The sequence below is a fragment of the Lathyrus oleraceus genome, chromosome 4, assembly GCF_024323335.1.
Source record: "Lathyrus oleraceus cultivar Zhongwan6 chromosome 4, CAAS_Psat_ZW6_1.0, whole genome shotgun sequence".
Taxonomy (NCBI): domain Eukaryota; kingdom Viridiplantae; phylum Streptophyta; class Magnoliopsida; order Fabales; family Fabaceae; genus Lathyrus; species Lathyrus oleraceus.
Genome location: NC_066582.1, coordinates 376,674,489 through 376,688,255, shown reverse-complemented (window position 1 = coordinate 376,688,255; position 13,767 = coordinate 376,674,489). Strand labels below are relative to the sequence as shown.

The 13,767-nt window shown below is 39.4% G+C and overlaps 2 protein-coding genes across 2 annotated transcripts; both read right to left on the bottom strand.

Annotated features, from left to right (window-relative positions):
* Positions 1–377: 377 nt before the first annotated feature.
* On the bottom strand, positions 378–2,198 carry LOC127137603 (uncharacterized). Its single transcript, XM_051064052.1, has 2 exons — positions 1,021–2,198; positions 378–891 (listed from the first exon to the last, which is right to left on the bottom strand). Exons 1-2 carry the CDS (start codon positions 2,196–2,198, stop codon positions 378–380), a joined length of 1,692 nt encoding a protein of 563 aa, XP_050920009.1.
* Positions 2,199–2,835: 637 nt separating this feature from the next.
* LOC127137602 (uncharacterized) lies at positions 2,836–4,506 on the bottom strand. Its single transcript, XM_051064050.1, has one exon. It carries the CDS (start codon positions 4,504–4,506, stop codon positions 2,836–2,838), a length of 1,671 nt encoding a protein of 556 aa, XP_050920007.1.
* Positions 4,507–13,767: the final 9,261 nt, after the last annotated feature.

Sequence of the window (13,767 nt, the reverse complement as noted above, 5' to 3'; positions counted from 1 at the left end):
GTCTGGTTAAGCTGGTCAACTACTCGATAATCGCTCTTCTTGATAATGCGTAAGAACTCGTCTACTTCACTTGAAGGTGTGGGGTCTTGTCTTTGCTGAGCGCCATCAATTTGTTTGCCTTTGTTTGAAGTTGAAGGATTGATAGTTCCAATTGGAGTGGGTGTCGGTGCAAACATCCTTCCACTTCTCGTGACTCCGCTAGTGCCGGTGATATTGATCATTGGGTCACTAGACTTCAACGGTTCTTCTTGTACCTTCTGACCATGAATGTAGACTGAGGTGTCATACATCCATGGGACTGCCTTGGTGTCAACATATGGGAATGGTGTGGGAACTGTTATTACGATTGGAATAACAGGATTTGTCGACAGAGTTAACTAAGAGAAGTCATATGGAATTTGCAGAGGAGGGACTTCGTCGTATGGTATCTCGAGGGTAGACACATCTTCCTTTGTGGACGGGCAGTCTACCACCAAGATCCCTTGGTTTATTAATTGTTGTACGACAAAGTTTAATGTTATACATTGTTGCGGGTTAATCAGATAATGTTCACAGTCATTACCACAGATGGGAAAGGTATTATTCTTCATTAAAGCATTCTTGATCTCGATGAGTGGTGTTTTTAACTCGTCCATACAGGACATCAATCTCCTTCCATTGCCAGCCTCCATCATATTCACTGATGCATTGTTGTGAGGGGGCATCGGGTTATTATTTACATTCGGCCCCTTGGGGGCGAACATGATTGCCTTAGAGTCAATAAGATCTTGAACCTTGTACTTTAATGCTTTACAATTCTCGATCGAATGCCCAGGAGCGCCAGAATGAAATTCACAGCGGGCATTTGCGTCATAACCGGGAGGAAGAACCGCTGGTGGGGGTCCTAACTCCCTTATTTGTACAAGTGATCCCCTCAATAAATATGGTAGAATATGGCTATAAGGCATGGGAACTGGGTCAAATCTTCTCTCGGGCCTTCGCATCCTTTGTTGTTGTTGATATTGTGGTTGTTGATGTTGCGGTTGTTGTTGATATCGTTGTTGCTGTTGAGTTTGAACAGGAATTGTAAATGGTTGTTGTTGACTTGGTTGGACGGGAGCTATGGTGGCTACCTGTGGATAAGTGGGATTTCTTGTTCGAATGATGGAGGCAGCATTGGTCTCGCCTTCTCGTTTTTTACCATAAGGAACAAAAGGTTTCTTCGATGCACTAGAAGCACTGGCAGAGTTCTGGATCTTTCCCATCTTGATCATATTGTCTATCCTTTCACCGGCTAAGACCAGGTCGGAAAAGACCGAAGAGGTGTTCCCTACCATTCTATCAAGGTATGGACCTTGCATGTTTCCCATAAACATGTCTACCAGTTCTCTTTCTAGCAATGGGGGTTGTACTCTAGCAGCTAATTCCCTCCATCGCTGGGCATACTCTTTGAAGGACTCCTCAGACCTCTGAGTTAGATTTTGCAACTGCGTGCGATTAGGTGCCATATCAAAGTTGTATTGATAGTGCTTGAGGAATTCTTCGGCCATTTCCCTCCAGGTGTGAATATGGTTGCCCTCGAGTTGCATGTACCAATCCAAAGATGCCCCGCTGAGGGAATCCTGGAAAAAATGCATTAAAAGTTGATCATCACTGGAATAGACAACCATCTTTCGGCAGTTTGCCCTAATGTGCATTCTAGGGTCGCTATTTCCCTTATATTTTTCAAAGTCCGGAACTTTGAACTTGGCCGGAATGATGACCCCAGGTACTAAGCACATTTCTGCCGCATCAAGGCCCAAAACATCAGTGTTCCCCATTGCCTTGAGCTTTTCCTCGATAGCCTTTACCTTCCTCTCCACCTTGTTGGTTGCTGAACCGAAGACGTCATCCTGAGAGGTGTCCCTTGGGCTGAAGAATGCATCGAGTTGGTCGTCTGTCTCAAGAGCATGAGGACGAGGATTTTCGTTTGGAACACCGCGGGGTGCATTAATGTTAATTGAAGGATCAGCTTGAGGAACTGGAGTCAGATTCTCGACCGTTGGAGGGGTAGGAGGGTTGGTAGTATTGGCACGTTGGTTTATTTCTTCTTGCATTTTTGCCATAACCTCCTGGCCTCTTCCGACTGCTTGAATAGTCTCCATCAATTTCCGCATTTGGGACCGCATTTGGGATACTTCTTCCTGAAGGACAACCTGGTTCTCTTGAAGTTGCTCCATGACAGCATGTCGACGTCCTCGTGTATCATACCAAAAAGTCAGCTTTGGAGAGTGGTTCTGGAAGGAAAAATGGATGGATGGATGAGTTTTTTATGTTTTTGTGTTTCGAAAGATGCATATGATGCATGAATTTTTTTGTTAAAGGAAAGCTCTTTTTAGTTATTCATGTTTATTCATTGCAAAAATTACTTGACGATTCACGCTCACAATCATGAATAAAGGAAAACACAATAGAGAAAAATCACAACTTTCATTCATCCTTTGAAGGGAAAATAGACATCAATACATAGAAGTTGCAAAATACAAGTAATGGAAGCAAATAAACCAACTAGATATCCACCCTAAAAGTGACTCCTTGGGACTTGCGGAGAGCCTCAATGTCGGTGATGAGTTCGGACATTGTTCTTTTGCAGAACTTGACGAAGTGGTAGACCTCTTTGGGGGTATTATCTAGGCACATGATCAGATCTGCCTCCTTCAACTTGTCAGGAAAGTCTTGAAGGGAATAGTTGGTTAATACTGTCATGTTGGTGTACTTGTCCCTCCATTCTTTGTAAAGGGCTTGGAGATTATGGATGATTTCGTCCCTTTGAATAATGGCAGCTTCGAATCCATGGCAACGCTCTTCCCAATGTCTTCAATTATTTTGCAATTCTACATAGGCTTGGTCATAAATTCCCCTCTTCAAGTTCTTGATTTGCTCGCAAGCTCGTCTAAGGTTGAACTGCTCACCCATGAAGCTTCGGTGAATCTTTTCTTTCTCTAGTTGCTCCTTGGCTAGAAAATCCTTATACTCTTTTAGAGTGGTCCTTAGTTCAAGAATCTGGGCCTCGTAATCTTCCCTCGCTTCTTTCTTCATGGCATTAGACCTCTCGGCAGTATTTTCAAGGTCCTTGATGATTCGGGATGCTCGATCCAACTCCTCGTTGCGGAAGTCAAGCTCAGAATTAGCTCCTTGTAAAGCTCCACCAACCCAAACTCTCTGTCCCTCAGCTAATCGGAGCCTTTTCTTGCTATCTTCAAATTTTTCACAGACTTGTTTACCCTTATCCTCCAAGACGTGGTTACGTTCCTTGGCGCGATTGAGTTCGACTCTTGGTTGAATGTTTTCTAACTCAAGCTCTTTGATTTGGCTGGTAAGTTTGTCCATGTCCTCTTGTAGGACAGGCTCGGGCTCGGGCATCAACGGGAATGAAGAAGGATCAAATAGAAACGGCATCTTAACCACCCTAGCCCTCTCTTTTACCCACACATAGTAGGGTTCCTTGGCTAGGATGTTTTTCTTGCCCCATTCATGGTCAATACGGACTATGCTTGTCCAAGCTTTTCTCACTCTTTTCACGTTTGAATCAAGCGGATCCACGGTATTGATGACAAATGGAATGAAATCTCTTTCCTCGGGGGGACTTGTCATGGCGTACCCTAGTTGTCTCTTGAGTATAGCAGGGTTGTAGTTGATGCAACCTTGTGTTCCTATCAAGGGTACGTTAGAGAACTCTCCACATCTTGCGATGACATCCTTTATATCACATTCCCTTTTGTACCATAGAATTGAGTTGGCAGAGAGAGATGCGAACCTTTGTGGCCATGTCAGTTTGTTTTCGGTGAAAGGTCCACTTTGAGGCATGCAGGCCCTCATCCAAAGATGTAGCATAGGAGAGCAACAAAGGTAAGTACCTCCCTTCTTCTCATGCCTTGTATGGAAGGTATGGTAGAAATCGGCAAGTAAAAAAGGCACCGGATTCTTTGTTAAAAAGACTTCAACTGCTAATTGATCCATGAACTTGTCCAGATTTGGGAAGAGGATAATTCCATGAATCAAAAGTGTCAAGGTTACACTACAAAAGTCGGGTCTTCCTTCTTTAATCATTTCCCAAGTATGGGCTTCTAGGAACTTTTGAGTTAAACCTTTGAGGGATCCTTTAACGCCCCAATTGTCCACTAGTTTGTTGGTGTTGATACCCAAGGTGAGTGAGAGTTTGGTCAAACAGAATCCTTCTTCCAATTTCGGGAAAAGGCTGTATTCCTTGATTGGTCGATTGAGGAGTCTCTCAAGGTCTTCCAAGGTTGGAGAGATTTGGAAGTCGGGGAAAGTGAAGCATCTTAAAGGGACGTCATAGTATTGGGACATTGTAGTGATAGCACAATAGTCAACCTTCTCGGTTAGAAGATCTACGATGTTCCTAAAATTGGCTCTAAACTTGTTGTCTTTGAGAGCTACGACCTTTGAACAGAGGACCTTTAATGACCTGATATCGGGACTCTTGAAGCAGAAAGAAGAAGTGCTTTTCCTTGTTGAAGTATCCATGATTGCGTCGGAAAATAGTCTTGTAATTCTGCGTCCGAACAAAACGAAAATTTTAAGAGCTTTGCTTATTATTTTGATGATGAATGAATGTATGAATGAATGATTGGTTTATTATTTCAAAGGATTTTAGGCATGGGTTCATGGTTTTGGCCCATCGTGACGAAGCATGGAGTTAATAATGACTGCTTAGTAAACCAAGGTTCTCGCTTTGTGTGATCTAAGGCTTTTGGAAAATTGGGAGTAAGACACTGCCCCTAGAATCATGGATTTCCTTGACTATCAGCCGCTTATGTCAATTTACTTGCCATGCGACTGCTCCATCAAAGTCATCTACTCTAAGTGAGATCTTCGTATCGACCCTTACGAGGAAGGAACCTCGGTGGCCTATACTACGCGACCATCGGTCTAGGCTAGCCATAGTTTTAAAGGTTCTAAAAGGGGTCTTAGGGTCATTGACTCTAGTAAAAGAAAAGATGCTTACGCCGAAAGCACGACGGTCATCAATCCCCTTAAGAGAATCTACCACTAAGTGAGGTTCTCGTACGACCCTAACGAGGAAGGCACCTCGCGGATTAATACTACTTAACCTCTCCTATCTCAAGCAAACTCTCAGACTTGGGTGCGGAGTCCTTCACACGAGGTTTTTTCTTTTGCAATCATTATTGCTTCCAAAAATTCTTCGTCACAAAGTCAGGGTTTCGGACCAACAGGTAAACAAAGAAAATATACACAGGTTAGCAAAGAAAGCAATATATACAGAAAAAGTAGATAACAGATAAATCTCCACGTACGTAAAAGAGGAAACAACCCAAACTAGGCTAGACTTGCTTAGGGAATTTTGGTCCCCAGCAGAGTCGCCAGTTGTCGCTACCAGGATTTCACGATAACGAAACCGGGACTAAAGAGAATGCCAAAGAGAGGCAAAGTCAGAAGAGTCGCCACCGAATTTTATTTAGTTTACCTCTCTCAGAGGAGAGGGGAAATAGTCGATAAAACCCTCGGAAGAGAGACACGTCGGGAAGCGCTAAAAGAGAATAAAGAATCGGTCTCGCAACCGAGATTTGGGTTCGGAAGTCGGTTACATAAGGGGAAGGTATTAGCACCCCTTACGTCCATGGTACTCCATGGGAACCATTTGGGTTGTTTTACATACATGGGATTTATCTATTATTGTTTTATTTTCAAAAGAATGTGTGAAAAAAGAAGGGGGGTGTTTTTGTTATTATAGTCCTCGCCAAGGATTGTGGCCCTTGTGCCTACATATCACTCATTCGGGGATGAGGAATCAGAGCTCCGTAGTTCGGAGTAGAAAATATTTGTGTGTTGGTTGATTTTACCTTTGAAAAAAGGGTTTTCGGGATGATGCCCTAAGGCACAAAAATGAGTTTGATGAGTTGTATTATTTTTACCTTGAATAAGGGTTTTATGAAATGAGTGTTTGTGATTATATTGTACTAAAGTCTATGGGCGGAGGTGATTATTCTAGACAACAAGTCACGCGTCTTGCGTCCAAAATAATCAGAGTAAGGGTAGGAATGCTCCATTCTCACTCACTCTCCACCACTTAAGGCTCATGGCACACAATAATAATCGTAATTATTAAGTATTTTTGAATTTGGCTAAGAAAATTCCACTTGACGTTGAATCAAGGGTTTATTTTATTTTGATTATGAAATTTGGCTTATGCAACATGAATGCAAAGTAACCAACAAGAAATTAAAGAGTCTCATTGTAAGGTAGCCCAAGAGAAAGTCTTTTGTGTGCAAAAGTGACCTAAGCTAAACAAAGGATAATGGTCTTACAAACATGTCCCCCTAAGGTGGTGCCATGATGCCATTCTTACAACATGAATGTAAGTTACAAATAAAATCCAACATTTACAAAGTATCACAAAGATAAGGGAAAGACCTCCAAGCAAGGGTCCTAAAATGAAATCCTCTAAGTCCAAGTTGATTAAGAGTGGAATGAATATTTTTGTCTTATCATTTTATCATGTTTGTCTTGTTTTTAATGTTTGATGATTATAAAATAAATGACAAGTAAATAAACATGCATGATGAATTTGTACAATGATGATGATGATGAGTACTTTAATGTAAATTACAAAGTAATGACATAAAAGTAAATTACAAGATAAAGAAATAATATCACAATAATAATGGTTAGTGAATATAAATGATATAAAACAAATATAAGTCAATAATACCAAAATCACAATAACAAGGGTTAATGATAAACAAAATTAATGAAGTATAATTAGTGGTTAGTAGCATATACAAAAAAGAACATTTTTTAAGACTATTTTTTTAGGCCAAAAAGACTTAAAATATGACACATTAAGGGATAACTTATCATTGATGCAAAGTATTGAAGATGATTAAAAAATCAACTAACAATAGATTTGTAACAAAGAAAGTTATGCAACCTTAAGTCCATCTATTAATATTTTAAAAAAAAGTGATTTGTTCCCTTTCTTTTGTTTTTATTCCTCTTTTATTTAATAAGATAATAAGGTAGTAAATAAATTAGCATAATGTAAATGATATAGTTAGATAACAATAAACATAAACATAAAATACTTGAAATAAAGTGAACAATAAAATAAATTGCAAAAAAAATAAAGTGCAATAATATAAATGTTAGAAGTTAGTAGTTAGTGAACATAAACATAAAGTAAATGAAATAAAATGAACAATAAAATAAATTGCAAAAAAAAATAAAGTGCAATAATGTAAATGTTAGGAGTTAGTAATTAGTAGTTAGTAACAATAAGCAAATGGATTAGCAAGTTAATGTAAAGACATGGTTTCATCTATGCATCAAATGACCCAAATATGGTTAAAATAGAGGCAATCTATTAATGCCTCAAAGTATCATGAATGATTTATTGATCAACCATAGATAGGTTTGAAACATTGAAGATTTAATCAACTCTAAACAACCATGGTCATGATCTAATAGACCTCATCAACCAAACAAATACAACAACAAGTCCATAATAAAAAAAATGATAACACACACAAAGCAACCACGAAAAGGTGAAAAAAGATAGTAAGAGTAAAAAATCTTTAAAAAAAGGTGAGTAAACCAAAGTCAATCATTTTTTGCAAGCTTGAATCTAAACCATCTCAAAAGACCAACCAAGAACAAGCAACCACTTTTAATAAAAAAAAAGAAACAAAAAGTTAAAAAGTTTAAGTTAAAATCATTACCCACAAAATGTGAAAAAAATTAGGTAGAAATGGTGTTGAGCTTGAATGTGAAGCAAGGGGTTTGGGATGAAAATATTTGTGGTGAAAGCTTAGTAAAGGGGTTGGGTTATGAGTGTTAGAGAGTGAGAAATTTTGAGAAAAAAATGTGAAATGGAAAAAAAGTTGGTGGTGGTGACTTTTGGGAGAGAAGGGTTTTTTGGGTTTTGATTTAGGTTTGGAGAAGAGGGGTTGGATGATATTTTTTCAGAATTTGTAGGGGCTAGAAAGCATGAAAAATGAAGGGGAATAGTGCATCTATTTATAGGGAAAGCAAGTGGAAAAGTGGGGGGAACCAAATACCCTTTGTGAAAAAAAAAGGCTTATTTTTTGTGTCTGCGCAGGGCAAATCGATTTACCTAGTAGGGTAAATCGAGTTCCCTATTTTATTTTTTTTATTTTTTTTTAAAAAAAAGTCATGCCTTGATCCCATGCAATATGTCTTTGGTTATGAAATTTCAATGAAATTATGATGATGAAATAATGAAAGCATGCATGTGTAGTAGGGCCATGGATCAGATGAAAGTTGTATCGGAGTAGGGTGAATTTTGGGGTATGACACTCTTCAAACCTTTTTTCAATGTCACTATGGAGTTGTGAGAGAGTTACTTCCAACTCCTTGGCACGGGTTTGCTCGTCCTTCAACTCTTTCTGACATTTCTCCAATTGGTCTTGCAGAGTCTTGATCTGGACTTGGTAGTCTATCTCCAGTTTGCATGCTCGGTATTGGGCTTCAGCTAATTCCTTTTTCTTGTTTGCAATGGTCTCAAAAGACCCCTTCAAGGCATCTCCCACCTCCCTCCTTTTGTTTTGCTCAATCTGAATGTCGGTATCTGCTTTGTTGAACCTTTCTCTCTTCTGACTGAGACTGGCTTTCAGAGTATTCTTTTTTGAGGTGACCTTTACCAGGATGGAATGCAGTTCGGCGTTCTCCTTCTCCAACTTCTTGATGGTTTCTTTAAGGTGGTCCACTTCAAAAACGACGGCGGCAGGTGGTTTGATGGTCTTGATACACATGGAAGGTTCCCATGGGTACAGCAGTTTGATCATCTTGGACCTTGACTTCAGCCAATTAGCATACGACGCTGTTACAGTACAAAGCTGCTTGCCCAGTTCTTTCTTCCCAACTCGTTGTATCTTGCCCTAGGCTCTGCGCACTTTCTTCATTAACTCCGGATTTTCAACCCCTTCAGCTAACAATAGTTCTTCCAATAGACAGTCTTCAGGTTTCTCCTTGAGAGGATATCCTAACTGGCACAATGAGAGAACATGGTTATAGTTGATCAAACCCCCTTTTGTGCTGACGAGTGAAACATTTGGAAATTCCCGTCATCAGAAGATTAACTCTACCCTCAAGTAATCGATACTATACCAGACGATGTCTTCAGCATCTAATGACATCAACCTTTGTGACCATTACAAATCACCCACATTATCAACAAACGACCCTTTCTTTGGTAAGTGGGACATGATCCACTTCTGAAGCATAGGAATACATCAATAGAAAGTTCCCCCCTTCTTCATGTTTCTCCAATGGAAAGAGAAGAAAACATCAGCTAGTAAGGTAGGAACTGGGTTCTGGGAGATGAATATGGTGATGATGGTCTTGTCAACGAAGCCTTCAACACTCGAGAATAGTACCAAACCATAAATGAGTAGCGCGAAGCTGGCATAAAAGGCGTCCTAACTTCCGCTATTGGAAAACACAATGGCGTTCTCGAATAAGAACTTAGACGAAAGGCCCTGCGTGTTGCCCTTGATTCAGAGAGTGGACTCGATTAAATCCTTCTTCATGCACAAGGCCTGAGCTATATCTGCAGAATCCGGGAAATTATCTTCAATCATGTAGGGAGCTTAGTCTTTAACCGGTAGCTGTAGAAAATGGGAAAACTCCTCTAGCGTGGGGGCTAGAAGAAAGTCCTGGAACGTGAAATAGTGTAGTGTGGGGTCATAGAACTGTGCAAATGTGAACATCAGCCCTGGGTCTTCCTTAGTAGACAAAAATCCCAACAGTTTGCCATAGGCTTTCTTGAAGGCTATTCGGTGGTCTTCAACCAGAAACTCGCTGAGCTTTCTCAATTCATCGACCTTGGAGTCTCTTAATTTGTACCGATATGTTTTTCTCCGGTCTGTCTTTTCCATGACTGCACTGATAATAGCAACTGACACAGTAGGCCTCTGAAAAATGCAAATGTAACAAGAAATGGTTAATGTAAGGATGCAATGATGTTATGCGATGCAATGATGGAAATGTATCACATAATCAGAATTCTAGCATGCTCTTGATGAACTGTATAATCTCTTTGTTGCAAGTTCAAAGGTTCGATGTATACACAAGGACACTGGTATGAAGGGTCTTGGTTTCCTACAAGAAAAATCCATATTCTCCTCACAAGTATGTACTATCCTTAAATGGTGGTCCTAAAAGGTCCTTAGAGTTAACGACCCAATTTGAGATACCATTGTCTTAGACGAATGACTCGTCAGACAATGATGCTCCCAAAAGGATCTACTCTAGGTGTGACATCTCGTGTCAACCATAATCACAGAATAACTCCATGGAGGTAAAACACGACTCTAGTCATGTTACTATCCTGTGTATGTACTCAAGCTCGGGTATAGAGCTTTTCTCTCATGTGTCATCAACCTAACCCAAACAACATCATATACAGATATCCAGGATGCAAGAATGTAATAATAAAGTAAATGTCGAATAATGTAAAGCAAGTAAGGCACAAAGATAAACACCTAAAAGATAGAGAGAAACAACCTAAACTAGGCTCGACTCCTTTTAGCGACTAGGAAGTATTCCAAGCAGCGAAGTAACCCCAACAGAGTCACCAGCTGAAGCTAGTGAAAATATACCTGAACGTATCCCCCTTTGAACATACAACAAAGTCACCATCAAACTTTATTTATTCCCAAAGGGAACAGAAAACATCGATAAAACCCGGGGGAAAGAGATATACTGGGTAAGGAAGTCAGTTATGCAAGGGGAAGGTATTAGCACCCCAAACGTCCATGATACTCCATGGGAACTGTTTCGATTGTTCTCGCCTCAATAGGTGTTATATCTAAAGATTACTCACAAAAGAATGGGAAAAGGAAAGGAAATAGATAAAGTGCTCGGTGAGGATTGGGGCCCTCATGCCTACGTATCCTCATAGTGCAATGAGGAATTCAGAGTTTCATAATTCAAGGAACTAGAGACGGGAGATGAAGGGAAGTGTGATCCAAATATGGTCTGAACCAAAGAATGGTGTTTTGAACTCCAAGGGTGAAAAGATGAACCCAAGAGTAAGGTGGCTATTACCAGTACGTGGGCTAGTAAGACCGTCACTATAGGGTAAAGCCAAAAAGACGAAGAAATAGGTGTTTGGGCACAGTCCCAAACATCTCTTGGTTCACAAGGTGACGCAAGAAGGAGCATAAATAGGTAGTGTATTTGGCTCAAAGGTCACGGGTATATCACGTGGAGTGAATGGAGGTAGAATATGGAGGCATCATGGAAATGAACTGAATGAAGTGACCAAAGTCATAGAATCGGATACTTGATGATAAGTGACTGAAGAAGTATTGTTTGAAATCAAAAGGTGAAAGTCTATTTGAATCCATAAGAGAAATGAGATTTGTACCATAGAGGGAAATAGCTTTAACTGATACATGGACTAGTAGGACCTCAACTATAAGGTGATTAGCCAAAAAGGAAGGAATGAAGTGCCTAGGTGTGTGGCGAAACAACTCTAGGAAGAAATGCAGAATTTACGTCTTGCATCCTAAAAGGGCGTATATGGAATTCCAAAGAAAATGTATTTCGATGTCAAAGGAATAATATGTCACTGGGTGGACGATTTATGATCAAAGGTAGATAATGGATTGTGAAAGACGTGGATGGTGCCCTAAGGCGAAGGAAGGAATAATTAGAAGTATGCTCTCCAAGGATTCGCCTCGTCGTGCCTACGTATTCTCATCATGCGATGAGAAAATCAGAGCGATCATAGTTCGGAACCACGAGAATAGAGAGAGAGAGAGAGAGAGAGAGACATACAGTGATGAAAAGTATAACTTGTACCAATAGAATGGTAATAAAATGTATTTGTTCTAGCAACGGGGACTCACAAGACAAACCCAATTTCAGAGGTTAATTGCCATGAAACGAGGAGAGAGAGATATTTGTGTAAGCAACGGGAACTCACAAGAAGGACACCACTTTAAGGAATGATTGTAGTAATGTATAGTACAAGGAATAATGTATCACTGGATGAGGAACAAACAGTTCGAGATCAAATAAGAATAGTATCTTGGACCCAAGAAGGAGATAGACTCTGAATCGAAGAGCAAGGTAGGCATTTACCAATACCTGGGATAGTAATACCGCCACTATAGGGTAAATCCAAAAAGAAAAACTGAATTAAGTGTTCATGCATAGCCCCAAACCACTCTCGATTGATGAGGTGGATCGTCGCTAAGACATCCTAAAAGGATATACAAGGAGTCCAAGGATAAGTATGATTTATCTCAAAAAGATGGTATAGATTGAATGAATGAAGAATGATTGATTGATAAATAGGGTAGAAATAGATAAGGTAGCTCGCGAAGAAACTGGGTTCTCCTACCTACACATCCTTATAGTGCAATAAGGAAATCAGAGCTTTCGTAGTTCAGCCCACTAGGGCTGAAAGCAAAGGATTAGAGACAAAAGAATGTGATTGAATGATTAAATAGAAGTGATTAGAATGGATAATAAGTAGACTTGATAGTTATTTGATAAGAATCACACTAAAGTCTATGAGTAAAGGTGGATACGATGAACAACGAGTCAAACGTCTCGCACCCAAAGATATCCAGAATGAGTGTAGGAAAGCTCTAGTCTCATTCCTTATTTACTACTTAAGGCTCGTGGCATATAATTCTCATCATGGAGAAAGAAGAATCTTTGTTGTTTCTTGTAGTGATGATGAAAGAAAGACTTAATAGTTGATTGATAGGAATCATACTAAAGTCTATGAATAAGGCGAACGCTTTGAATATTTGGGGCCTACGCCCCATACGCAAAGTCGCTTTAGACAAGGATAGGAGAGACTCCGTCTCGTCATTCCCTATTACTTAAGGCTTGTTTCCTACAAATTGAATCATGTTTACCGAGTGTTGACCTTTAAGTTATCTTGTATAATCCACTGCTTGGTGTGACTAAGGATTCCTTGATTGAAGATCTTGACTTGAGGCTTCAAGCTCCACAACTTAGAATAAAAGTCTTATTAAGTGACAAAGGATCTTTTGGTCACTCAATTTAGAATGTGGGATTATACAAATTCAAAGGATTTAATTGATCAAAATTGCTTTTGATCAATTTAATCGGAGGGTTTGGAATGATTTAAGAAACTCGATTAACACCTAATCTAATGGTTAGAGATTAAGTCACACTAACCTAAGGACACATATTATGATTGATTGAAAACTCTATGTAAAAGATCCTAGGGGAGCATGTTAATGTTGGTCAAAATCTTGATTAAAAATTCTATGTTAATTCCATTCCTATGGGAGCATATGATTATATGGATAGAATACCCAAAATAACCCCTAAAGGGTAAAATGGTCAAATTGCAAAAGTATTTCATTCATTAGCATCAATTAACTTCTAGTTAAAATCTAACTATAGCCTAAAATAGATTAAACCTTAAAGCTTGATTTTAACCTACGAATGAAAATCTAATTAAAACTAACTATATTAAAATCTAATTAAATCCTACATTATAACTAACATTCTAAAGCCTAATTAAAACCTAATCTTAATAATCAAAATTAGCCTAATTAGTCCCTAATTAAAAATACAAAAAAACAAATGACAAAATAATATGGAAATTAAAAATGAAATGGCCCAAGGGGTGCAGACCCTAAAAATGGTGTGGATCGTGAAACTAGTGCATGGGCCTTAGCTGAAAAGCCCATGGGAATTAGTTTCTGGCCAAGGGGTGTGTTCCTGAATCGAATGGTGTGAAGGCCATTTCGTGTG

Bases quoted from the DNA above. Each gene is read 5' to 3' on its own strand.
- LOC127137603 (XM_051064052.1), bottom strand. From the start codon at position 2,198: ATGGAGCAACTTCAAGAGAACCAGGTTGTCCTTCAGGAAGAAGTATCC. The intron at 892-1,020 runs GCAACATCAACA...TGTACAAATAAG, and splicing joins CAACGATATCAACAACAACC to GGAGTTAGGACCCCCACCAG.
- LOC127137602 (XM_051064050.1), bottom strand. From the start codon at position 4,506: ATGGATACTTCAACAAGGAAAAGCACTTCTTCTTTCTGCTTCAAGAGT.